General features: G+C 39.9%; 1 protein-coding gene across 1 annotated transcript; it reads right to left on the bottom strand.

Annotated features, from left to right (window-relative positions):
- Positions 1–218: 218 nt before the first annotated feature.
- On the bottom strand, positions 219–27,874 carry METAP1 (methionyl aminopeptidase 1). The gene is made up of 11 exons (XM_015624154.2): positions 27,722–27,874; positions 17,714–17,765; positions 15,547–15,659; positions 14,165–14,225; positions 12,898–12,989; positions 12,106–12,189; positions 10,503–10,641; positions 7,773–7,904; positions 5,195–5,338; positions 3,008–3,073; positions 219–2,836 (listed from the first exon to the last, which is right to left on the bottom strand). The coding sequence occupies exons 1-11, from the start codon at positions 27,839–27,841 to the stop codon at positions 2,676–2,678; spliced, it is 1,164 nt and encodes a 387-aa protein (XP_015479640.1). The 5' UTR covers positions 27,842–27,874; the 3' UTR covers positions 219–2,675.

Below are 27,874 nucleotides of genomic sequence, written 5' to 3'. Positions count from 1 at the left end.
CATGCAGGCTCACCACTCTCCTCCTGCTGTTATTCAACACCATCTACCAAACCTACTCTCTTTAAATATTCACATCAAGTTGCAGAAACAACATGAAGAATTTCCACAGTGACTTACACAACAGTAAAGGGAAAATACATTAAGAAACTGATGCAGAAGTAATTGCAGGATTGTTTTTGGTGAAAGTGTATACAACGGCTAAAAATGTCATTAAAAAGTAGATTTAAGTTGGGATCTTTTATTTACGTAGATAGCAACTTTTGTAAGAATCAAAAATAGTTAATTTCCACAATCCAGTCAGCACAAGTCTAGTATGTCATGTTCAAGTAAATACACAGCTAGACAGGTGAAAAAATAGCTGTTCTCAATATTTTTATTTAGTAAGTTTTGTTCTCAAGACTGATATGCCCTCTCATGTTGAAAGATCTCGTGTAGATGCTAACTAAGCTTTCTACTCATTTAAAAATACTGCAGTAGTATGAACTCACTATAAGCAAGTTGTCATGCTGTGATTTCCATTTATAGGCAGAAATGCATAGCATCATAGATTACCTGCATTAAAAATGTGCTAGATTTGGTTGCATCAGTGCAACAACAACGAGGTATCCAAGTGGCACAAATGTGAGTTTAAGGGTGGGTTCTAACTGGGTGCACACATCTACCACTGGGACTTGCAGTACTGCAAGCAAACCTGGATGTAATTGAAAATTCTATGTCTGGGTTTTGATCACAAGACAAAAAAAAATAAAGTTTTTTCTGTTAAAAGCAGCTGCAACTTTTATTTTTATAGACCAAAAATGAAGCCCCCCCGCCCCCCGCATCATACACACACACATAGAAAAGGCAAGACCATTGTAACCATTCAAGTGAAGGATATGGTGGGCAAACCTCCAGGACAGGCATCTCCTCAACACAGTTCATTCAGCACAGGTAATCCCACTCAAGTACTACAGTCTGTTTTTTGTTAAAAATCTCTACACACACACGCATACGCACGCACACGCGCTCTCTGTGCATTGTTTCAGGTCACTCTACTGCATAATTAAAACAAGAATAAAGGTAATGAAAACATTGCCGTGATGCTCTTACAGCAACAGAGGTCTGAGGCACTCAGGGCAGAGAAGACATTTTCTGGCAAATTTGGGAGTAGATGAGTCCAGTTCTAGTGAAGCACTAACCCCTTTCCCCCACCTAAATTCTGCAGTGCCAAGGGGAGCCAAGGGTATGCAGCACTTCATGTTCTTGGATCTGTGGCAACAAATTCACCAGACATTTTGTAAGAGGTGTATTTTATGCCCATGATTGTATGATTTAATGCCTGTGTTGGCTTAAGTATTTCTTGTGTTACAGTGTGGTGTATGATGAAGTCTACAATGGGGTCTGAAATTTTTCATTACTGTTCAGAAGAAAAAATAACTTCCCTCAGCAGAGACACCAAAGATGATGGAAGGTAAATGGGCATGGAAAAAGAAAGGGTAGAGAAAAGAGAGGCTTAATCAATCCACACTCCTTAACTTAACTGTTTCCAGCTCTCCCTGACCCATTAACAAAATATAAAGGGGTATATGTACCAATGTTGCCCACTCTATACCCTGTCTGAGGAAAAAAAGATCAGTTTTCATAGCTGCCCCCCTGAGACTTTCCAAAAGCCTGAAACTCACTCAACCAAGGGGGAAAAAAATGACCCGTTTAAAAATCACCTAAAGAAAATGAATACAGTGTTGGACATGTTTCATTTTCACACACTCAGATTTGTTCTGAGATACTTCACCGTAAGTCTTGCAAATCCAATCTCCCACAACTACTGTGGATGTACTTTTAAAAAATTCCCCACAGCTAACACGTGTAGGGATCCCATGAATCATGGGATCTTTTTGGTTCTTGTTTCATTCCTTTATCTAGGCAAGTCTGATACATCAGTTTCACCAAGCTTTTGGTGCAGGAGGCTACCTGCAAGTACTGCTTCACCAAAAAGCAGTTTATTCCAGGGAGCTGCATATAAGACAGACTTTGTTAACTTCCCATCCTATCAAATCTCCAGCAAGAAAAACAAGTCCTGCCAATAACACAGTGTACCACCCACAGTGGCAAGCACTACAGAAGCCACCAGCAGAGATGGGGGCAGAATTAAAGGTAGCCCACTCTTGTACGTGCGTGTCGTTCTCCCTTCTGCCCCCTTCTCAACTGATAAACAAACAAGGCCCAGAATAGTATCTGCAGAAGCAAGAGCAAGTCTTTGGAATAAGAAATGCGTAAAATCTCAGGTGCCACTCACAAACAAAGAGTGATAGGGCACACTGAAATGGTGAAAAAACCTGGATCCCAAAATATCAAGTCCCAGTGGGAAAGCTTACCCACGCTTTTCTAGCTAATATCATGGTAGCAACCGAAGCAATTGTGGGCCTAATTGGAAGAAAGGTGCGAAAGATATAATTGAAGAAAAAAGGAAAGTACAGCGTGAGTGTTGTAGGTAGGAGGAAAGCAGGAAATTCTTTAAATTCTCTGCTTTTGCAGACATTAGGTCAGGTTCTTGGAGATATTCCTCTTATCTACAATCACTGAGAACAAAGTAAATGGTGAAATCTTTCTATTCTGTACTCTTAAAAAATGCATAGTACAGGGGCAAAAAATATGTATGTATTTCTCATTCTGATGCACCTGCTCAGTGTGGACTATCACTGGGTCATGAAGTGGGGGCGAATGCTGTCCAGGCGCCGGGTCAGGATCTCGCAGCCCGTGTCTGTCACCAGCAGTGTGTGTTCAAACTGTGCCGAGCGCTTCCCGTCCCTCGTCACCGCAGTCCAACCGTCGGGCCAGGTCTCGTCCTGCCAGCCACCTGAAAACAAAAAGCATCACTTCTTGCCAGTCTTTAAATAACAGCTATCAGTCCCCAAAGAGAAATTAAAAAAAAATGTATCAGCTCTACAGGATACAACCAGCATCCTGTTCCATCACTACCTAAGAGCAAACAAGAGTAACCATTTTACTCTACTGCTAAATTGCTCACCTTCACAGATCATTGGTTCAATTGTAAATACATGACCTGGCTTCATGACTCCAACTGCCTTGTTTTCTGCAATAAGATAAAACATTCAAGTCAGAAAAAAGAACACCATGATAGTAAATGAACGAATCCTTGTCCTAGCAGAATACAACAGAAACACAGTAAAGTCAGAAAAGCCCTTCTGAGATGATCTGTTCACTTCTCCATTTTTATGTATACATAAAGATTTCCCTTTGTTCTTTCCTTCTCCCCATCCACTAACACTGTAATACTTACTCAAGAAGCTTAAAATTAATTGCAGTCTTTCTCTCCAACAACTGGAACTCCAACTCTAGTTCTATAAAAACACTAAATAAATATAATACAGGAATTTCTGCACATTTCTATAATGGAAAAGCATAATTAAAAAACAACAGATGTAAGAAGCACTTAAGATATTCAGATAAGGCTTGGAATCTCATTTGCTTGCATTGAGCCATTAGCTCCAATAAATTGTCAAAATGTGACAGTGGTTAAGTAATCCCACGATTCCATTTATGAAAGACACACTGCCCCCTCATTACCCTGGATAATTGGGTCATAGTGGTGTCAGTGATAATGCTGTGTTCCTTAAATAATATAAAATAGAAGAGCATTTTGAGGCATCCAGGACAGTAACACAGGAATTTTTTGATGTTAAATGCATCAAAAATGCTTATGTGGAGGCACATGAACTGATGGACAGCATGACTGCAGGAGTGCAGTTTGACTTGAGAAAGGCTTCAGCCCATTTCCTCTGCCCTGTTTCACCTGGAAGGACAGCACAATTCAGATGTAACTGAGCCTGAGAGTTGGAACAAACTCCAGAACTGCACAGGAACCATTAGCTCCCAGCTACTTTGCTGCTGTAGACAATTTACATTAATTTTACATCCCCCCATCTAACCTTAATTCTGTAAATTTATTACACTGCCTAAATCACCTAGAGGCTTTAAAAAATCTCAGAAATCAAGCTGCCACAACAGCAAAAGAATATTTTTCTTAGAAAATGAGCTTTCTGCTTTTCAAACTCCTTTCACAGTAGGCTAGAAATAAGCAGCAGCATTCTTTTTTCTCCAAGAGGCTTTAAGTCTCTCAGATCTTTCCACTTTGCTTTTGCTGTGACTCTGTATTTTAGAAAAAAGCACCCAGCATCTTTCTTTCTGGGAACAGACATATTTGCTCAATGAAAAAAAAAAGTTCAAAGTTCCAAATAGCCAGGAAAGATAGAAATTTCCTTGGTCTTGGATTGGATTTTAATTGGTATAAAAAGTTCCCCACCTCCAAAGAATCCATATTTTCTTCATTTTACACAACAAAAAGTACATACCAGGAACTGATACCCTTTTACCCTCCAATTAACAGATTTTTCTCTGTTGTCAGAAAAAATAACATAGGAAATGGACATGGAAAGTCAGGAATTGCTAGACTATATTCTATAACCATAACATGTGTTAAGGCTCATTAGGAGATGGGAAGATGGAGGCACCTGTCAGGTCTACGGAAATAAGTGTCCTATTATCGGGGCAGCTTTACAGCTGAAGTGAGTGTGAACTTTTCATCACTGCTTCATGATGTTTACTCTGCCCTTAGTTGTCTGCTGGCACTTAAGCTTCCATCCTTTGCCTCTGTGGATTATTCCTTAGTCTTGCTGGAAAAACCGTTACAGGGCCATGGACATTTCCAAAAACTACCACTATGTTCATCCCTCCTCTGCCACACACTTGGATGAAGTTTCCAGAAATACCAAATCACAACACTCAAATGAAGAAAACTGAAAGAAACAGGATCCAGATTCAGGCACAACACCCATCTATACTATTCAAAGAGCTTTTCATTTGCCTCTGTAAATGGCAGTAAGGTTTTGCTTAGAACTTCTAAGGAGAGAAACATTTGGCAGCTCCTGTTAGACAAGAATGTCTAAGGGAATTTAGCTGGGAATTCAGGCAATAACTTTGAGCACTTACCCATTACTGATGACATCTAACACTAACCATTAGTGCAGGCAGCTAATGCAAGCACAAGTTCATAAAGTATGCTACAGTCCAGAGTTAAAAAAAAAATATTTCTCAAGTGTCAAAATGCCATCATCTTGATGGCTCAAGTAATTGGGTGCATTCACTGCAAATCACTTCTTGTCTACAGGACAGCACAAAGGGAATGAATACTCACTGGCATAATGGGGCACGTTAGGAGCTGTATGGAAAAGTTTATGGATTCCATGCCCACAGTAGCTCCGAACCACTGAAAATCCATTTGCTTGAGCATGTTTCTGAATTATGTTCCCCAGTTCTCTGTACCGAACACCAGGTTTTACTGCAAAATTAGAGATACAGAAGGAAATTTAGAGAGCTTTCTTTCAACACAACTAACCATCAAACACCATCTTTGTAGCACTCATGGCTTGTGTGTCCATCTGTTCCAGTATGCAACTTCCTATGGTCACTTAATCCATTGAGTATGGATGAGAGTGCAGTAACTTGAGAGAGGGAGGAAATTGTCCCATATCAAAAAAACAACCCAAGAGACAGAAGTGTATTCTTGTGCCTTTTTCACAAGAATACTACTTTCTTCCTTTCATAGATGCAAGTGCTCACATTAAAAGGATGTCGAAGTTTGAAATTAAAAACAAAGGACTTTCCAAGTATTTGGTGAGCTCTCACACCCTGAGCTGCAGTGCTTCTTGCAATCAATGTATGAACTATATTTTAATATACACTTATGCCTCTACTATGTGAAAAATGCACACAAAGGACTGATATTTAGAAAAACAAATAAAAGAAAATGGGTGTCCCTACTGTTAGACAAGATTCTCAGTGACAATGCTACAGCAAATAAGAATTTTCATATTAAGGTTTAATTTTTTTGACAATCCCTTTAGGAAGCCTTTCAAGTTGAAGAGTTTGAAACACATGAAAATGGTGTGAGAAATTCCCTTTGAGCACTTAGACAAGGGAGTAATAATACCATAAAAGCAACAATGTTTCATCATTCAGCTAATGAAAATTCATACCGAAAACAACCTTGAGCCCCTTAAAACAAAATTTCAAGCTTTTCCAAGACTATTCCAAACTCCCTGAATATATGCTATTCCTTCAGGAGCCAGATGTGTGGTTGTGTGGAGCCATCTTTGAAGCAGAGTTCACATCAAGCTAAAACTTTTTGGGAAGCAACCTTTAGTTCAATTCTCTGCTAATGTAAGAGATGACAACTGAAACCCCTAAGCTGAATTTACAGAAAATAACAAGAATCTCGTATTACTGGAATATACATGCTTCCTCAAAAATTAAAAAGGACATGGTAGGGAAGAGATTAATCTGTTGCATTTGTGCTAAATAGCTGTGAAGTATGAGCCTGACAGCACATGCAACTCATTTCGATGGAGCAAGGAGTCCTGTGCTTCTCTCTCATACAGCTCCCCCAGCTAGAGCCCTGCTGGTCCAACACCAAGACTTCAAGATGATTTAAAGAGCGGGGAGATGACCCCCTTTTAATAGCTGACATACTTGCTGCTGGAATTCCTATTCAGATCCAATGTCTAAAACCTTTTAAAACACATTACAGCATCTAAAAATTGGTAAAAAAGACTTACAGTGAGAATTTCAATCTCACCGTTATGAACACAGGGAAATTTCTGTCACAATTTCTACATCAAGGGCAGGATACAAAGGATAAGAGACAACACATGTAACTTTTGCTATAAAAAAGTACAGGACCAAAGACACACACTGTTCTGGTTTAGCTCTGAAAAACAAACTGGTCATTTCACAACAGCAATCTCACATAAACAGGTCATCTTTATTCTTCACAGCTCAACCTGGCAGCATTTTCTTCATCACACAACGGATACACAAGACATCATTCTTACGGATTTTTGTCTTTTCAGCTGGACTAGCTATCTCCAAATTATGTTCATTTTAATTTATTTTATTTACATTTACTTTTGACTAAACTCAAGTTTAAAGCCTTACTACATGGCACCCTAAACTTCAATCTTCAGAGGCCATGAAGTGATTAAATTATAATGGGGATTTAAAAAACTGCAGTGTATAAAGGATACAGATGGTACAAATATTTCCATGGACTTGAGAAATTCATCTTTTGTTTTCTGAAGTTGAACAGAACATTCTGCAGCTACCTTTCGATCTCACTGTATGTCTTGATGCAGCTGCCCCAACTGTTAACTAAGCAAAATAATTAAAGTTCTGTAGGTACTGAAGGATATGCATCTGTCTTCTCTGGCACACTCCCACAGGAAATCAAGAGCTTGTAACCAGCTTTATGAAACAACCATCAGGTTTGGCAGGGCTAAAGAAATACATGTTTAAGCGTTCACACAGTGTTTTACCTTAGCAGAGTCACAAAAATATACAAAATAGAAAAAAAATATACAAAATATACAAATTATAAAAGTAGGCTTTTCCAAAGCATTCTTTGCTTGCTACATTCTCTAAGTTACTCAGATCAAGGATGTCATACACATCAGTGGTCAAAAAAAGGCTGTTTCCATGTCAATGTCATCCACGGATCAGCTCAGCATCAAATACATTTTCCTCATCAGCCCACATTTAAAAAGAAGTTGCAGCCACCACTCACAGAACTGTCCTGTTTGAAGGATCACTGCTTTACACAACACCCATCATCAGCTGGTGACAACTTCTGTCTGCTGCAGCAATAGTCACTCTGAGCAGTGGCAATATGAGCAAGCATGTTTGAGAAACAAAACCTTCATGCTTCAGGCATGTTTTACCTGCATCGATGGCTTGCATTAGGCACTCATAAGTTGTTTGGACAAGCCTCCTGGCACCCTCGTCCACCTCCCCAACATAAAATGTCTCGTTCAGATCTCCGTGGTAGCCATTGCGATAGACGGTGATATCCACTGCAAACAACAGCAGACATGGGAAATCAGCACTCTGATCCTCACTTCCTGCCTCTTGATTTGTGAAAGAGCCAACATGTCAAAATGGGGGATTCTAACTGGGATTACTTCACAAGAATTCCGTAAGAAAACTCTTCCAGCAGAATCAATTCTTTCATTCTTATCCTGTAGATCATATATAATAATTTTTAAGTTAGTGTTTCACTGGTGAACAGTTTGATCTAATGAAATAAAAGAGGGAGGGGGAGGAAAACAATCCCCCAACAATGCAACACAGACTCGGCAAGCTACCATTGGTTTTTTAGGTAAATATAAAAAGGGGAAAGAGTAGCTCTTTGCTCCATGGTGATTTACCTGGTCAAAGTACTTTCTTAGAATTAATTCCTGCACTAATAGGGGTGAATTAAATTAATTCCCACAGTTTTACATATCAAGTTGTCTTGCTGTGGCAGAATGGGAACTTCTGTTTCTAAGTCTTTGTCAGACAGCTGATAGGTCTAATAGCTGCTAGATCACCAAACCCACTGGAAGAGTTATTGCTATGCTATTCATGAAGAAACCCACACCCAAATCCTCTCACAGGTAAACAGTCATGAAGGAAACTGTAGTGAACAGTAATACTTTAGGAATATTGCACATGAGCTGCTGAGAGAGACCAATACAATCTTGATAGGAAGATGTGGGAAAACACACTTTAGTATCAACAACTAGGCATGACTTGAGAGTACCTTCTGGATGACATGTTCCTGTGATTCAAAAAACCTGTTTTGGTCTTTAGCATGGCTTCCAGGCTAAAAGTTTTATATAAAGAAAAAGACAGATGCTTCCTTTTAATTGTTCATTGGTACATTCCAAGGTACCCTTTCTATCCCTCCTTATAACCAGTTTTGGTTCTCCTTTTCAATAGGCTTTTGAGCCACTACCTTACAGAAAGGAAGCCCAGTTCTTTCTCATTGTAACAAAGCAGAAGGCTCAAAGCTTGATCAAGTGCAGGAATGTGGACAAAGGTATGACTAAAGCCTCTTACAGAAAGTGTTCTCCAGGGCTGAGGTACAGCCTTGGCATGCAAACAGCAGAGAGGTAAAGGCCCCATGTAGATGAAGCCAACCATGTTGATTAGAAGGCTGGAGCATTTCTTCAATTAGAAAAAGCTGAGAGAATTCAGATTGTTCAGCCTGGAAAAGAAAAAGCTTTGGGGTGACTTAATTGTGGCTTTCCAGCACCTGACAGGAGCCAAGAAGAAAGACAGAGAAGAACTTTTACAAGAGCAAGTAGGGACAGGACAAGGAGGAATGGATTCAAACAGAGAGTAGGTTTAGATTAGACACTAAACAACAATTCTTTATGGTGAGAGTGGTAAGGCACTGGTTTCCCGGTGAGACACTGGTTTCCCGGTGAAACTGTGGATGCCCCATTCCTGGAAATGTTCAAGGTTAGGCTGAATGGGGCTTTGAGCAACCTGGTTTATATTAAAAGTATCCCTGACAACAGCACAAGGGTGGAACCCAGATGATCTTTAAGGTCCCTTACAACCCAAACCATAATTCTATGAGCTGGGCTTCTCACACTGGACTCCAGCAATGCCAGAATAGCTGGCAATAATAAAGAGCTGTGCACAGACATTATCTTTGAAATTAAAATAGGATAAAGGAAATATGGCATACATTGTTACATGTACCCTATAAGCTCAGAGCTTTCAACCAGACTACACCTCACCCAGACAGGGGCAGCAATCATGAGACTTGTTCTGAAAAGGCTGCTATCCACAGCAGTGAGGTGTAGACTTAGTAGCTATTATTACAAGCTAATATGTATCAAATATCTGATAATTTAAAAATATTACAATCTGCTTCTAGAGGTAGGTGAAACCTTAGCATACACTATGTATTTATTTACATGTAAGAGAAAAGCAAACTAATGCAATAATCAAAGGTGCAAACGTTTGTACAAAAAAAAGCATCATTAATTTTTACTGCCAAACCAAAAGAAATGGAAGTCAAAAGAAGAGATGGTCAAATAATTTATAAAACTATCTCTCACCACTCAAGAAGGCCTTTGTTCTTGAGTATCACGAACAAAACACAGCTGGTATTGTCAGACTGTGAGATGCTCAAAAAAAGGTAACATGCACCTATACAATGCTTCCAACATTAGCACCCTTTAAAGTCATCATAATTATCATGAGCATAGCAAAATTTTAAGAATCTAGAGCCATCTAATCAAGAATTCACTCAGAACTAACCCAGTTGAATAATTCAATATACATTCTATTCACTATATATACACAGTCTGGAACAACTGGAATCTAGCCCACAAGTGGAATACTCAGGCACTATACTAATGCACAGATCAGGGTAGAAGAATTATATAGCTCTTAAAATGGACTTAAATTCTGAAATTATTTTATTAAATAAATTCATTAATTGAAGTATGTGAAAAGTAGAGGTAAATGAGAACAACCTAACTGGTAAATGAGAACAAAAGCCTCTCTTAAGTAACTACTCCAATGATGTTGCCTGCTTCTGAAACCTCACCCTACTGCATGGTTTAAATGCAGAGAGGGTAGAAATGTTTAAGGTTAATTTTCACAGCACTTACCATTAACAATATCTCCCTCCTGCAACGGCCTCCTGTCAGGAATTCCATGACAGATCACTTCATTCACTGATGTACAACATGACTTGGGGAAATTATAATAATTCAAAGGGGAAGGATAACAATTCCTTGCAATACAAGCCTAAATAGAGAAGATACAATTTAGACCAAAAAGTTTTGTACAAAGAAAAACACAGAAAAAAACATGTGTGCAACAGCTTTACAGTAAGACTGACAGGCTGAAAAGCAGTGACTCTTAAAAATAAGTTTCTTCAAGCATTTCTTGGCAGTGCTTTCGCTATGCCTTGCATTTCTTACCAGGAAGAAATTAAAGCTACTTTAATTTTGTTTCTACTCATGTTCATGTTTACTGTGAATGCTGAGATATTCAGGTTTGAAACAATGCATGGCAATATTTATTCAGTTTTAAAAAGTAATTTTCAATTACTGCTTTTAAGCACCCAGTCCAAGATTTTTGCAAGACACACAAGCTGAACAAAATAATATTCAGCACTACTCTTCCCCCCAGCTTTAAAACCTTAAGCTGCTTCCTTTGCACTGTAATAACCTTTTACTATTTTTGCAAAACTGACATGTTTCATATACTTACACATACATACATTCATACACATACTGAACAAAGTACTGAAAAAAAAAAATGTTGTGTTATTTTTTTTTCTTTTTTAAAATAATACTGTTTTTAAAACTGCAAAATACCAACTAGGGGTATCAGTCAGTAGCAGCAACCTGCCAAAGTTTCCATTAACTGCTGAGGAGGGGTAACTCCATGTTAACTACCAGTTGTTCATACCATACTTTATGCCTAAGCAAGAAGTTTGGTGTTTAATGCAGTTCAACAGAAGCCTCCAGCCTAATAAAAGCAGGCAATCTTGGCTCAACAGCTGCACAGATAAAAAGAACCAGAAAGCTCTCTAACAAACCTACCTATACCAAAATTGTTGCCTTTCCCACAATGGACAGAAGTAGCCTCAAGTACCAGATTACATGATTCATTGAAAAGACAGCAAAGAAAAAAATTATGCAAGTCAAATATGTATGTAAAGTTAAGGCAGGAAGATTCTTGAGCATGTCTTTTGAACACTTCACTGGACTATGGCTTTATTTTGTCAGACTGCATCAAACATCTTGTTTCAGTTCTCTCTGAGGCATCTCAGTTCTGATTCCCAATCATAAATAATTTAACTTTCTCCTCTATATGTCTTAACCAACCACAGAGAGTACAAGTCCATGGCCTACATACAGTGTTTTTATATAATGGTATCTGTGAGAGAAAATGTTTTAGAAGAAAGAAAATAATATGATGTTAACTGAGAAAGCAAGTGAAGAAACTTAAAAGAAATCTGAGGCCAGAAATACGGAAGCAGCTGATAGAGAGAGAGGCCCAGGAGTTCCTAAATCACTTTGAACCCATTGCACCGTAGCACATTCTTGCCATCTGCACTACCCACCAGCTTCACACTGGGAAACAGTTTGAAATAAAGAAATGGAAATCATGCAACAAAGAAAACCACACAATCATCATTTGAAAATAATGAGATAGAAGAAAACACTTAAAAACACCAGAAGAATAATAAACTAATCTTACTAAATGGACAGCATGATCAATTTCTTCAGTAGTTACTCCTGGTTTCACCATCATGGCAGCAACATCCAAAACTTCTCTAGCAAGCTGCAAATGAAACAGTTTAAAATTTAAAATAGATTTAAAATTGACCTATTGTCTTAATTTAACTTGATTTAAAATAGACCAGGACTATTCTCCACATGATTCATAACCCATTTTTGACAGCTATGCTGAGATCACCAGGAAAGCTGTGTGTAGTTAGGCTCTAGAAAGACTTTGATATAGCTCCAGGTCACGTACTCAAGTCATGTCTGTGAGAGCTGAAAATACCCCAGTTAAGGTTTGGACCACATTTTCCTTGAATGCCATAATCTTAAATCAGACTACCTAAATATATTTCAAAGTCTGACTTTATGCACAAGGAAGTGATTACAATTGAACAGCTCTTTTTCAAAAACCGTTAGGGATGGGGCTTTGTTTCGATTTTTAGTTTTTGCTTAGTACCAACTCCAGGAGAGGAAAAAATTCTCATTTATGCACTATAAAACATATTAAGAGTAACAACAGGTGAGTCACAGACTGTCTTACTACTAATAACAAATGCAGAAAACAGAAGTCATCCTTCTGCTTGCAAAATACATTACTGGGAATTGGGGTCAAAAGAAGAGAAAAAGCCAGAAAATATCAAGCTTCCCAAACTATTTTTCAGTGCTCTAAAGTGGTATAATAATGTGCTGTGACAAAATTGTAAAATCATTATAGATTTTTAAAGAATGTAAAGGCACCTTGCAAGAAAAATCAAAACCCCCTTACCCTACACACTACTCGCATCCCTTCTATATCCTCAGATGACAGTATTTTTATTTGAGAGGTTCCTTTTAAAGCTTGTTCTGATTCAGACATTCCTGAAAAGGAAAAAGGGAGAAGATTAAAAAAATAAAGAAAAAAACCCATGTTATATAGGGTGATTATTGCTACACATATCCAATCCAGGGACTTCCTTAGCTTACCAAGAGCAACAGAAGTACAGACTTTCTCACCATAGCCCAAAGTAAAAAACCCACCAAGCCATTATCATCATTATTCAGATTAACTGAAATTCATAAGCCCTGCACAATACCATAATGTCCCACATGCTCAGGAAGCCCATTCACTTACTGCATCATGTCCAGTTAGTCAAAACACAGTCTTAAGTATCAGGTTTACAAGGAAGTTATTTTATTCATAGAAAATAATTTTTCAGCTGCTCTTAGAAAATAATTAGTGAAAATTACATTCTAAAACAGTCATAAAGGGTTACATGGGATTGGGAATATATCTGGTCATACTACAGCAATAATCAGCTGACAAAAACATGAAAATTCTTCCTACCATAGTCTGTGAAATCTCAGCATTATAGATGAGCAACCCTCTAATATCCAGTATTTTATGTTGTTTTAATATTTACACTCTTTAAAAAATAGCTATGGAATACCTTAAGATTAACCTTAATGCTAAGAGATTTTATAGCAGCCTTTTCGGGAAATGCAAAGCTCCACTACTGGTATAAAAAGGGGAAAATACCAAAACAATCCAATAAGCAAGTAATTTTGAATGCATTCCCTCTCTGTCCAAAAACAGCTGGAACTCATACACCAGTTTTGTTTTGGGGGATGCATACTGCAAGGTTTTCTTGGTTTTGTTATACAATAATACATTTTCAACAGATCTACTGATGCCACAGAGAATGGTTCAGCAGGAGTCATCTGTGGCAGTCAACTGATTGCTGTTTGTTATCAAATTAACAACAGAACTAGGACTTTTATGTTTGAGATAACAAAACCCCAAAACCAAATTAACTAACTCTTAATTTCCTGTACACATTTGAAAGACAACCCATTACAAACTCTGAACTTCCAAAAAATACTTGCAACCGTGATTTTTTAAAATTCAGTAAGTTACTGTGAGGAAAAAGTAAAATGAGAACAGATATAAGAGGTTCCCTTCTCCATTAACTCTTTGATGATTTAAAGGCTTTTTCAATGAAAAGGAAAATAGAGAGCAAACATAACACTCATAATTATGATTTGTTTCATGTTACCTAGTGGGTGATCAGCATAATCTGGCCTCTGAATATAACTTGGCACAGGTCTTGTTGGTGTCTAAATAAATCACAGGCAAAGATGGTTAGGTTGCAAGAACACTTATTACAGTCACAGAAAAATACAATATGAAATAAGATATATTTTATGTGAAATATGGCTAAGTCCATTTAGAAAAAGTTGCAAAGTATATAAACACTCCAAAAGTTCCAAATTTCATTCCCAAACATTCTGTTACTCTCTATTGCTATCATATTATACAAATTTTAACAGCCAACTGCACAGCTTTGTAAGAATCAGATTTTTATTGTCAAGTGAATCAAGCTGGTTTTATAATGTATTATGCCTTACTGTAGTGCTTTTTTTCTGCTGCTTTCCAGACTCCATGTGCACTGGGTCCAAATACATCCCTCTTCTCTTTAGCAAAATTGCTACTTCTGATCATCACCTTAGTCAAAATCTCTAATTTCATTTGCATCAGTCTCACAGCAGACACAAGACAAAAAAGCCAATGTTCAGAGATAACACAACTAAATTACTTAGCCAGTGAAATATCCCAAATACCTTTTTCTCCAACAACACTAACAAACACACATGGGCTCAGGCTCTTCTAATCTGCTCTCTAATGAGCTTGTAACAGATGGAGAAGACTAGAAGAGGATGCCACTGGGGCAGCTTTTCTAGTACAGGCCAATTAGAAAAGACAAATGTAAAGAAAATGCCATTATTGCTGTAAAAAAAGCTTCAGCTTATTCCATGTATAAACATGTACCAATTTAAAAATATGCTTACGTCTGTATGTACATATATATATATATACACACAGTTATATGTCATCATCTTCTAAAAGCACCTTTCACAACCAAAGATCTTACTGACCTCTGTTCTTCACCATGCCAGTGCTGGAGATTACTGTAACCTCTGTTCTTTCAGCTGTTCACCAGTTCACTCACCAGGTTATTTTAAACCACTTACATAATATAATATAAAACCATTTATTTAAATTCTAAATTAGTTACCTGAGCTTTTCAGAAACAGACTGCTCCGTAACTGGCAAGGACAACAAACAGCTAGGAGACATCATCTGAACTAGCAGTAGCTTTTTTCAGAATGAATGTCACAGTGTATATCCAAAAGGTATGAGGTTAAGCTTGTTACTGATGCTCACAGGTGCTCTCTTAATTATAAATATACCAGGAAATAGAACAAGTTAAACTAAAATGAACTACAATAAGGACAGCTATGCATGTCCTTGCAATTGGGCTCAGATCAAAAAGCTCTCCTCTCTCAGCTGAAATGTGGGAGTTCATCAGGTCAGGGGTGATCCATTAGTTGCTACAGGACATGGCAGTGCTGGAGTAGAGTGGCACCTCTTGCTTACCAAAGGATAGTGTGGCCTGAGTTTCCCCGTGTATCGATAACCAGACCAGGGATTTGTGTTAACATCGCCTTCCAGGCTCCAGGAGGAAACTTCACGCTTAGCTTTTTCATCTTCTGAAAAGACAAGAAAAAGGGGGGAAAAAGTTGAAGCAGCAAAATCTGTCCTACTAAGAATGAGAACTGTGGGGTCTAGAAAGTGCCTTAGAAGTGTGTTAAGTCTAGACCTGACTGTCTGGCATTTTATATACTGATATATGAAAGTGTAAGTAGCAGTTATTATTTTGTATTGTCCATTCCAAATTCACATTCTTCCTACCCTATTCAATAGCAAACTGGGAAATGTCAGGACTGAATACACAAAGGAAGTGTAGTAATTAAGTTGTTCCTCATTTGTAGTTTTATAACACAGCGCTTGTTTTCATTCCTGGGAAAAAAGCCTGTTTCTAGAGAGGAACTCACCATCCCTTCAATCAAAACCTTTGTACTGCAGATGAACGTTCCTTTCATGTGATCTCCCTTAGCACCCAGTGACTGAAATGACCTGAGGTGGGAAGGAGGCCATCCAAAGGTGGAAGGGAGGCCATCCAAGTGTCAGGCTCAACACATGGAGGCTGCTACCCCTCCAGAGCTGATAAAGAGAGTGCAAGTCCTGCCACTTCTGCAGGTCAGAACAAGCACTGCTCACACCTTAGAAGATGGTCCCAAACTGCTGAAGCTTCCCAGCTCTCTGAACCTTGTGAAATTCATGTCTGACATGGTCCAATGACTGACTTCATCCACAAATAACACATTCTTCCGAGGGCAAATTGAAGGTGTTTACATAAAGGCTTGAAACAAGCAGATCCCAAGCAATACCAAAATGAGAAGCATTTACTCAGAAAAAGAAGGCAAGGGTTAAGAGAGAGCATGGTAACATTAATCTTTAACTCATAACTGGGTAACTTGTTTGTTTTATCTTTTTATATCTCAGAAGGATGAAGAGGCAGTAACAGGTCTGCCATTGCAAGCCCTTATGTCAATTCCTCAGAGTCTCTGTGGCTGACATCTGAGCCATCTGCTCAAATGACATTCAGTTCAGATGAAACTGAGAAATAACAATTTAAAAGTCCAAAGCTTTTCACATTCACACAAATTAACAGGCTACAGAATGCCAAGTGTGAACTATTAGAACCCTATACTGGGAAGGCAGAAAGAAGGAAAACATTTGTAATTGTCTCTACTACTCCAACCTATTTACCATTCAACGTTTATCATGGAAAAAAAAACTTTACTGGGTTTTAGGAAAGGTGGTAAATTATTTGAGGATGTGAGTTTCTGACATATCACTTTTTAATCCTACTTCTCTTTTCAGCAGAGCTTAATGAAGATAGACAGGATGGTGGCAGGGAGGAGGCAAGGGGGCAGAACTGAGGTCTGCCCTCTCCTCTTTGGTTTAGACTCATGGACTATTTTCACTACTCAGATAAGGCAGAATCTACCAGTCTCCTAGTATTCATGTGCCAGAGCTACCAGCTGTCACTAAGGCACACAGATATTCTTACTACCTTGAACTGAACTCAGCAAAATCCTAGCTATGATACAAACTCTATCAGTGGCTGCACCATGCACACAAGCATTCTCCCTTTTTTTCCAAAAATGTACAGAACAGCTGCACTCTGACTCACTTGTGTTCCAGCAAGTGTCTAATCACAAAGACTTTGCAAGAACCTTTCCCACTGCATTGCCTTTGACTGCATTAGACATCAAAATGCTATGAAGGAACACTGCTTTACAATAGTGAGTTATTATTCTCCCTGTCCTTTATTTCAGCACCCCTCTTTCTGTGTTCATACACCTGGCAACATAGCTCAAGCAATAATTCATGCAAATACAAAAGTGAATAGAAGCAAACAGTGGTGTGAACCTCTGCCTCTGAAATTTTACACAGCACTTTCAACTGTTGGGAACTGGACAAAATTTCAGATGTGCATCATCCAGTGCTAAGAATCTTGGGAAAAAAACCCAATACCATTCCTAGGAGAGCAGCACAGAGCAGCTGAGGCTGGAAGGGACTTCTGGAGGTCATCTGGTTCGATCCCCAGCTCAAGCAAGGCCACCTAGAGCTCACTGCACAGGACAAAACCAATTCAAAGCAATATGAAAACGCATTTGAAAAGTAATGTACTTACTTGCTTTCTTGTGTAACAACTTGTGAGTGGCCCAGCTTCCCTTAAAGCATTCCTAGAATTGCAAACAAAATGTATAAATACATGTTTTAAGCAGTATTTACATGGACATATATGCCAACATGACAAAATAGAGAAGCAAATGTATTTTAAAAGAAAACTGGAAGACTGTTTTTATTAACCCTTGCAGCAATATGCAGTAGATGCAACTGTAACTGCTAGTCTTAGCAAAAGAAAATATTACATTCAAAAGTTTATGAACCAGAATAAGCAGAAAAAGCACAGCCAAACAGACAGCACCCATGGCAGTGAAAACACTGATATAATCCTATATATTAATGACCCTTTATCATTTTAATAAGTAGCTAAACACCATGGTGGCTGCAGGTTGGCTGAAACAGAGTCTGTGTCTGTAGCTGATCTTACAGCACTGCAGCAAGCAGCAAGGTCCTCCCTTGACAAGAAGCCATCTCCTCCTGCTAATTGCATCCCTTCTGTCTCCTGCTACAGAACAGGAAAGCAAGAGAGGCCAACTAGCACAACCACAGGGGAACTAATAAAGTAGACTAAAGGGCAGAAATGAGGGCTACTGAATGAAAATAGGAAATTGAAAAAACAATATTGAGAAAGTTGAAATGGAAATCAAGAAAAGAGTGACTGTGGAGGAGTTTAGTCTTTTCTCTTCTTCCCAGACACAAGTAGAGCAGTTCATACATGGAACAAAGAATCAGCAAAGGGGCAGATGGAAATGGCTAGCAGCTGGAGAGTAAAGAAGGACTAAGATGAAGAAAAGACATGAAAGAAAATAAGAGATGTAAGTAGAAAAGCCACAGAAGGCAGTATTAAAGGTGATCCTTTAAGGTGCTAATTAGCAAATTACTTGGGTTTGTAGCAGAAATTCTAAATCAATGGCTATGTGCACTCAAAACACCCATTAAGAAACAACTAATTCCAATCATTGACAATTACAGCTGAATTTCTGAAGAGGCAGGAAGCAAACTGTTTTTCTTTTTAAGGAAAAACAATACTAATGCTGAATCATCATTGTAAAACCACCATCCAGAGCCAACAACTGATTCAACCTAAAGTATACAAAACTCAACCAGTCCAAGACAACATATCTGCAAACTAAGCCCAGCTTGTGACATTCTACTCTTGCTTCAGGGTTGCTCTTGAGCCCTCTGAGCTGTTTGTTTCTGTTGAGCCACCTTCTCCCTCCTCCCTCATTAGTCTTGCAAGCAGTAGTTACCAAAGTGTGCCCACAAACACCCAGTACAGTGGTGCACAGGTACACCTAGGTTCAAAGAGACCCTGCTGTGTGTGTGCTGTTCCCCTCATGACCAGAACCAGTTGCTCATTGTGTTCTGCTACCTCACACACCAGGAGTGACTGCACTGCCAGGGGCTCTGAAACCAACACTTCCGATGACCGGAGAGAACATCACTTCCAACAGCAGCCCAAGGTTTGGTCACACTTATATAACCCACAGCACACAAAGACCTTTGCACTGCACTCTTCTCTGCTGGGGAGCAGGGAGAAAAGGAACAGGTTTTAACTGAGGCCTGCTTTAGGGAAAAAAAATATATATATAAAAATGCTATTTCAAGGACGCTAGAAGCACCAGTATGGTTTTTTTAATCCCCTTTCAAACACAAGGTCTTTGTTCTGAAGCATAAGAAGGATTACACAACTAAGGACTTAGAGCAACTACCAAGTCTGCAAACTTAGAATCCACTTTTTTAATATAAAGGAATCTTTGGGGAAGGAAGACATACATCAGCTTTGGTAATTACTGACTGTAGTTCATTCTCTGCCTTCCCATTAAATTCTGGGGGCTGTTCTCCAATGCCCTTGCTTTGTCCTGCACCAACAGCCTTTCCTCTTTGCTGGCCCATAACCAGAAAACACCAGGCAAACACAGCACTAGGGACAGTACCATAAACCTCAGAGGCTCCATTTTGGCTTTTTGTTTCCTGCAGCTGTGGACAACCTAAGATGATTCTGCATAAGGCTGCCATATGCCAAAGTTTTCCCAAACATGTTTCCCAGATTTTTCTTGCCATTTATCTCCAGAGGAACAGTAGCTCTGCCAGAACTCCTGGGGCACAGCTCCAAAGCTGCTGTACCCCAAGACAACCCAGACAAGTGCATCATGTGCACATCCATCAACTGCAACACACAATAAGTCTGATGCATTTTTGTGAGCAGGGGCTGTTACAAGTGCAATGTACAATCAATTAATTTCTCTGCCTTGGTCTGACACTTCTGGAAGGCACTCAGAGGATATGCTGCAAATCCACCTACAGCCCATCTATTTTGTGTAGGATCAGTCATACGTTTCCTGCAAGTGCTGGACTTACCCAGTACATATAAATTATTTATATTCAACAACCTACTGCACAAGCACCACACTGCACATGACTGCAGAGCTCTGCCTTGGCAATTCCACAGAAAAATATGGCAGCTGGCATCTCACTGGTTGGAGAATCACAACTCTGGTTACAAAGCACTGCCAAAGTACCACTGCACATTACAAACACCATCACCTTCTATACCACAGACTTCTCAACAAGCTATGGAAGAAATCTCCTCTTTCTCTCCATCTGAGCCACATTTTGGAGTATTTTCTGGAGAAAATTACGCTTTTCATTGAGCCTTCTCCCGAGACATCTACTTCAATCTTGCTATTACCATTCCTGTCTCTTAATAATTCTTTTGTTTCTATGCCCTACCCAGGTCAGGATAGAAACTTTTCAATGACTAAATAAACAAAATCCAGGGAAAATGTATTCAGGGTGACTTTTAATATTAAAATGAAGAAAATAAAGATTTATTTTTTTTCCAGATACAGTGAAAAAAGGAACATATAACACTGCATGGCTATATTTTAAAACATCTATTTAAATAGCTTCAGGGGGACAGTACACAGGAACAATAAGAATAAGTTTCTTGGAAGACTTCCTGGGTTTCATTTCAAGCACTACATTATCCATTAGCATGCCTGATATTAATATCCCCACCCTTCTCACCTAAAACATTTTTCTTTTTATTGCATGTGACTTTTATACCTCAATCCAGACAGACATAGAAACATGGAAGAGGACTGTACCAGAAGAGAGGTCAAATGTACAACAAAAAAGAAAGCAGAGGGGTAATCCTTGTCTTGTTTAGAGCAATCCTGGGTACAACTATTCTATCAGTAACAAAAATATAAATGTGCCTTCTAGACAAAGGCTGTCAGCATACTGAAACCTTTAACAACATTTCTGGCTTCAAGACATTCTTAAACCAATTCCACTGATTTTGTGTTTAGGGACAATTTCAACCCGGTGCTCACCAGAATATATCAAAAGGTAACCAAAGGCACAGTCAGCATTACCATTTGGAAAGATGTTGGATCCCCTTGTGGAAGCTCTGTTATTTCTGAAAATGATTTTTACCTTAAGGACTCACCCAATATCAACAGAATCATGCAGCATAGCAGCATTTGTTTTATAGTATGGTGTATTTTCACTATGAACACACTGATCACTACCAAATACCTTGAGGTTTTTGGTTTTTTTTAATTAACCACTGAAAGAACAAAACCCTTTAAAACAGTTATTGAAGTAATTAGGGGGAAAAAAATTGTGCTATGTTTATTGTCATCTTTACAACAATAACAGAAAGTTTCTTATTCATTCAGTTCATTAATGCATACCATCTGACTAAGGTGGGAAAATACAGCCAACTGCAAATTCCAGAGGAGAAAAGGATGCTCAGTCAAGATTAGGACATTACTGCACCACAAACTTCCATACAGCACAGATATAACAAACTAGATTTAAATAAGCTACCCACAGACAGGGATGTCCCATCCCTGGACGTGTTCACAGCCAGTATGGATGGAGCTCTGAACAACCTGGTCTAGTGGAAAATGTCCCACCCATGGCAGGAGTTGGAACTAGATGGTCTTTAAGGTCCCTTCCAAGCCAGGCCATTCTGTATCCAAGCCCAAGAAGCACAGCAGAGAATTCAAGCTCATAGACTGTGTTTCTGAATTGCCTTTGCCTGGGAGCAGTTCATTTCAAGTTAGCTCTGGCACCCCCTCTCTCAGCACTCCAATTTGTGTCCAACTTCCACAGAATTACCCTCTCCATCGTCTACAGTCATCATATAGAGCCACTGTGATGAATTTCAAAAAATACCTACTTTATAGGAAAAAAAAAAGGATAGTTGGAATCAAGACTGTGAGGACAGACTGTCTCTTTGCATGTCATTATACCCTGAATTGCAATGGACAAACACCTAGGAAACCGTGCCAAACAGAACACTGTATTTAAAAATATTCTGAGCAATCTTTTTAACAGAATTTACAAATGTCCTTTAGAATGTAAAACTGTCTGGGGCTTAACCTGAGACCACACCATTTTGCATAATGAGAACTCATTTTTAACCAAATACCTTGAAGGCATGCAAAACAGAAGACAAAAAAAGAACCCCGACGTACAGGATTTTGCTTAATAGCAGGCTATTGGTTATATTTATATATATATATATATTAAATACAGTACAGATTAACTCACATTTTATCCATAAGTACAAGTATGTTGAAGTGTTAATACATGTGATGTTAAATTAAACAGCTGACTCTTTTCAGCATGCTGAAATCCTTCTAAGGCAGTACAAGCCCACAGAGACGGCCTCTGGTCCAAAAAACTCCGTACAAAATTCCCAAACCAGCCTAAGCAGCACACATGAATAGACAGTTTTTCAGAAGTGTCAAATATGTGTTTTCAGACTCAGATCCAAGAGAAGTACCTACACACAGAACCTTGGTATCAGCAGAGTTGATCGACTTTCTCCTTCATCTAAGACCTGATCTTATCCTGAGGCTCCTGGATCCCTCATGATCGAGCCCTTCTTTTGAGGAAGGGACTGCATTTTGCAGCTCTTCAGATTTACAGAAATATACAACTGATTTTTAAGAGTATCGTGAAGCAGCAAGAGACCAGAGGAATTCCAACTGGACTATCCTGTCAGTACATGGAACACTAGCTCAGGAAGCCTGCCTACAGGACTCTAAAGTTTTACTTTCAGAAAGTCATGAGGGCTCAGCTTTTATACCTCACCAACAATCAGGTGCTTACCTCAGACACAGGTACTCATGGTGATTTATAGGCAATTGAGAATGTCAGCTTCCTGATGAAGGGAATCTGATTTTCTAGAAGATGGTATCAGCTGAGTGCCATTTATGTCTGAGGAAACTCCTATGTGCTGCAGTTGAATCCAGGCAGCTGGTTTCAGCCTATTTCAGGCACAAAAAACAGTGAACCAAGGACGAAACATTGCACTGATGTCCTATGGTCTGATGTGAGAGAGGACAAAAAATAGTTTCATCCAGATTCATTGCTCCCTGCTCCCCATCCTCAACACATTGACAGTGAAAGGAAACAGCAAAGCAGGAGGTGGGACAACAAGTCTTCTCTTCAGGTCCACAATTTTTCACAAATTACTGTGACCTTGAGTATCCAAGGCTGTCAAGGGCCCAGGGCCAAGTATCAGTGAAAATGTGCCTTCCAGAAAGCAGTAAATTGTATATAAACTCACTGAGAGAACAAAACAGCATTTCTTTCCAGTCACCGAATTTAACAAGTCATACCCCATCTCAGACCAGGAGGTATCAAGAGATATTGGGAGGCACCCACCAGTGCAAGGGAGACGCTGCCCCTGACTGTACAGTTCAGGGAAACTGCTAGCCCTTCAAACACCTCAAACACACGTGGCAGAGTCACCAGATAACCCCAGTGCTCATTTCTGGCTCCTCAACCAGACCACTTCATACACCTGGGGCTGACAACACAGTGGCAATGGCCACTGACTTCAGAGTAAGAGAATGTTTCCAATCTACAGGAAGACTGTAAATTTCTACAAGTAGGTATTTTTGAATTCGGCTGGAGAAATGGTCCTGCACCAGCATCTAATCCACACCACAGTAAACCTACTCTGTTTTGTTCAAGAAACTTATGTAAGTAGTATGAAAGTGGAAGTTTTTCATGAAAGCAACACAAAACCACTAATAAGTGATCCATTCATAATTAGAAGGCTCATATAAAAATGGTAACTAACTGGAGATCTCAAGAACAGTCACTACTCTCCCCTTCTTTATCCTTCAGCCACTTGTAGAAGACATAAAAGAAATTCAAATTGTCTACTTAAACACAAACTCTATGTATACTACATGCAAGTGACTGTATCTGTAAGGCGGATTTCAAAATAGCAAATTCATCTTAGGAAGAAAAACTCTACACTTGAGATGTGATGCTGGACATTGTGTGATTTCCACATTCAGAAGATAGACTGAATTACTGACTCTCACCAAAAGATGATAAACAGACACAACACTGCAGTAAGTCTCTAAAAAAAATAAACAAGACAGTGAAAAAGGGTAGCTGTTAGTGATAGTACTTGATTTACTAGCCTAAATTATTATTAAGGGTTAACAGCAGACAGAATCCCTCAGCAGAACAGTTCATCTTGTTACACCTTGAAGTGAAAGGGGGGAAAAAAAATGCCAGGGTTCAACACACCACCTCAAGAGCTCCTCTGCTGCTAAAAGCCATTTTTACCTTGTCTCCATGACCAGTTCAAAACCTCCCTGCTAGGCCAGAACCCAGCCACATGGGCCTCCTTTCTATCCATGACCCACAAGCACAACTACTATTTAAAGGCTGTACCCAGTTTCCAAGGTGCCCAACAGTGAGAGAGGAAACAGTGTTGGCTCAAAGAAATCTCAGAGAATGTCAAATTACTCCAGCATAAGCATTTTCAGGGCCTGTTGTTGAGACATACGTTCTGATGCAGAGAGGGAGTAAAAAATAAGTGACCAGAATAACACTCTTTCTCCAAGAAAGGAGAAAAACAAATGATAAATCCATCAGGGAAATCATTGACTTGATGCAATCTACTTGGAAACTTCACTTAAATTCTCTATGTGCAGTCATGAAAAATAATTTTTAATCAATCTTCACACTACACTAAGATTCGCAGTCCTATACTTCCTATACCTTTCAGTCCTATACCATTTTTTTCATAGCAAATGATATGTTAGTAACTTATAATCCAAATACATGGCTTCACACGGTTACCTTCCTACAGCAGTTCACAATTTTCTGTTGTTTATTTTAGCACTGGAGAAAATAAACTCCTACAAACTTGGTTTTCGTTCTGATTGGAGTTTTGGCTTCATGAAAAAGTCATTGTAGGCTTCCAAGCAGATTAATTACCTGGTGCCCATGGCCATACAGATGCTTTTACCTGTCAAAGAGACATCAGATAGCTTGTGGCTCCCAATCCTCCCTCAGCCCAAAGGAAGAGCCCATATGTCTGGCTAACACCAGTGCATTCCATAAGGACTGGCTGACTTTATGGTTGGGCCAAGCTGGGCCACAGTGGGCAAGCCTGCTCTTCATCAGCACACTTCTGAAGTGTTTCATGACCCTGCAGAGCTAAACCAGCAAAAAGCCCCAAGCAATTAATGCAACTGCTTTTCTTCCATTTAAAAGAAAACTCTGAAGACCTCAGAAGTGGCCCACCAAGGAATCAGGGACAGCCTAAGGGAAAGGGTAGAAGCACACATCCTTAGACGGAGGGAATAGCACCAAGCCAGCTACAACACAAGCCGTGCTGTGAGGTGGAATAACATCCTAGGTCCACTCACTAGCTTATCTAGGAGTTATTTATGCATGTAAGACCAGAATGGAAAGAAAACCACCAAAGAGAGAACTCCAGAAAAGTTTCACCAATGCTAACCAGTCCACTACTGTCAGCTTGCCAGGTAATTAATCTGAAACTTGCTGGCAGTTCAGAGAAAACAACAGTCCTTCACCTGCCATGTGTTTATTTGAAGAGGCAGCCAGGCTGTCAGCAGCACCTCACCTACCCTCCTGACAATGCTTGCCAGACACCGGGGCAGGACCGTAGCAACTCCTCCACGGCACACACCAGCTGGTGAGGAGAGCTGGGGCCTTGGGACAGTTCCATGCTGGGCTCCACACAGCAGGGATGAACTACATCATCTACAGGATGAACATGGGGACTCTTCTCTCAGTGCACAGCATTTCTTGCATGTCTTTAAAACAGGCTGTCACATCAGGCTGTCACTAATGTTCTTCTCTGTAATGCCTCGCTCCAAAACATCTGAAGCACCTTCAGTGTGCTTACCCACATTCTTGATTGGGACAGCAAGGCACAGCATGCCCCAAGTCACTCAGAAATGAGATAACTGGGATTCCCAGTTCAGCATTTCATTTTCTAGGCAGGACAGCTTTACAAGCATGTAGCCAGTTATCCAGCAGCCTATTTTAACAAGCCAGGAAGTATTTCCAGTAATTACCCTTTTACCTAACAACAGCAGCATATTAACATAACTAAACATATTATAATTATATATATATATATATAAAATTACATATAATATAATATAAAATATATAATAAAATAGTAATAGCAATTTTTCAAAATAATTAAGTATATAGAAAACAAGAATCTCTGCATCCTATATAGAATTAGCTGGGTTAAGAGATGGGAAGAAGGGGAGAGAAGATGTAACTGGAACTGTTCACATTGGCCTCTTCGTTCTCTTAACGAATGGTTTTAACATCACCAACTAATATTTATATATACCAATGATGCATTTATGATGAGTTTTATATTAGACGTGTCAAAACACACAGTAAAACACAGAGCAAATCCTAGAAGTTTACCACAAGCACCATGTGGGAACTAGAGATACACACTTCTCACAACAATTCTGAGTTGCAGTTGCTCTAATTTGGCATCAACTCCCAGCACAGGGCACAGAGACTTCAGGGGAAAGTACCAGAAACTGTGCAGTGGGTGTGTCACAAGCACGTGGGGACTTTTCCCCCAGTCCTATGCAAACCGTAACAATCAGCTTACATCCTGAATCACAAACAGAGTTAATAAGTTAATCTATCTGAAGTGACTGAATTATTTTCTTATGTCTATCTACAAAAGTTCGGAGACTTTACTCTGAATTACAATTGAGACAAGGAAAGCCAGTGTTAATCTCTGAACTAAATATGTATGTCCTCACTGATTTTGACAAAATTTCACATACAAAAAGTTCAAAGGATTGGGCTATGTATTTTCATGCACATCTTAAAGTTAATTTAAAAAAAACAACAAACAAACAAAAAAAAAAACACCCACAAACAAAAAGCACACTCAACAGTCATCAGACAGTTCTTTCTATGGGAGGACCACACTCTGTTACCACTGTGGCCTACAGAACACGTTCGATTCTCACATTTATTCGTGGGAGCTGACTGCTCTATGACATGTGGCCTAACCTGAACCTTCCTGTTTGGCACCCTCAGAGTAGAACATCAAAGGACATACTGGAAAAAAAAAAGTTAGGAACGAAAAGGAAATAATTTTTTTTAAAAAATGGAAGGGTATCAAATAATTTTCACAGAAACTCATAACTTAAAGAAAATCTGTTTTCAGAGCAACAAGTCTCCCGGTGTCTATCCAAGCCGAGCAACTCCAGAGCTGACGCCGGCAGAGAAACGCACCCGCTGGAATTTGATGAGCACGTCCTCACTTTGTCCCACTAAGCCTTTATTTTTAAGGGGAGCACACGGACCACCCACACCTTCAGGCAGAGGAACATCCGTGCACCCTCTCACGAACGCTCCGGCTGCGCTTTGGTGCCGCTGAGGTCCCGCATCGCCCGCGGCCACGAGGAGAAATGGAGCTCCCGCCCCGCCCGGGGCCGCCAGCCCGGCTCCCCCGGCTCCAACAACCGAGGAACCGAGGGGGAACTTGCTGCGGGGTCCCTGGCCGAGCGCTGCGGCCCCAGGCTGGCCGGGAGCGGGCGGGCAGAGAGGCAGAGCCGGGCACCCCGGGCCGGGCCCGGGCGGCCGGGAGCCGGCTCGGGGAGCTGGATCCTGCGCCCGCCGCACGCCTGGAGCGCCGAGCGAGGGGCTGGGCCGCGGGGAACCTCACCTGGGAGCAGAAGTAGGAGCCCTGGATGCCCAGCTTGAGGCAGGTGGGGCACTGCAGCTTGGCCTCGCTGCTGCAGCCGGCGGTCTCGCAGACTCGGCGGGTCTCCACCGCCGCCGCCATGCTGCCGGGCGGCCACGGGGGAGGAGCCGCCGC

This window comes from Parus major, chromosome 4 (genome assembly GCF_001522545.3).
Source record: "Parus major isolate Abel chromosome 4, Parus_major1.1, whole genome shotgun sequence".
NCBI classification, from domain to species: Eukaryota; Metazoa; Chordata; class Aves; order Passeriformes; family Paridae; genus Parus; species Parus major.
Note: the sequence above shows the minus strand (reverse complement) of the source record. Positions and strands in the feature narration are given on the sequence as shown.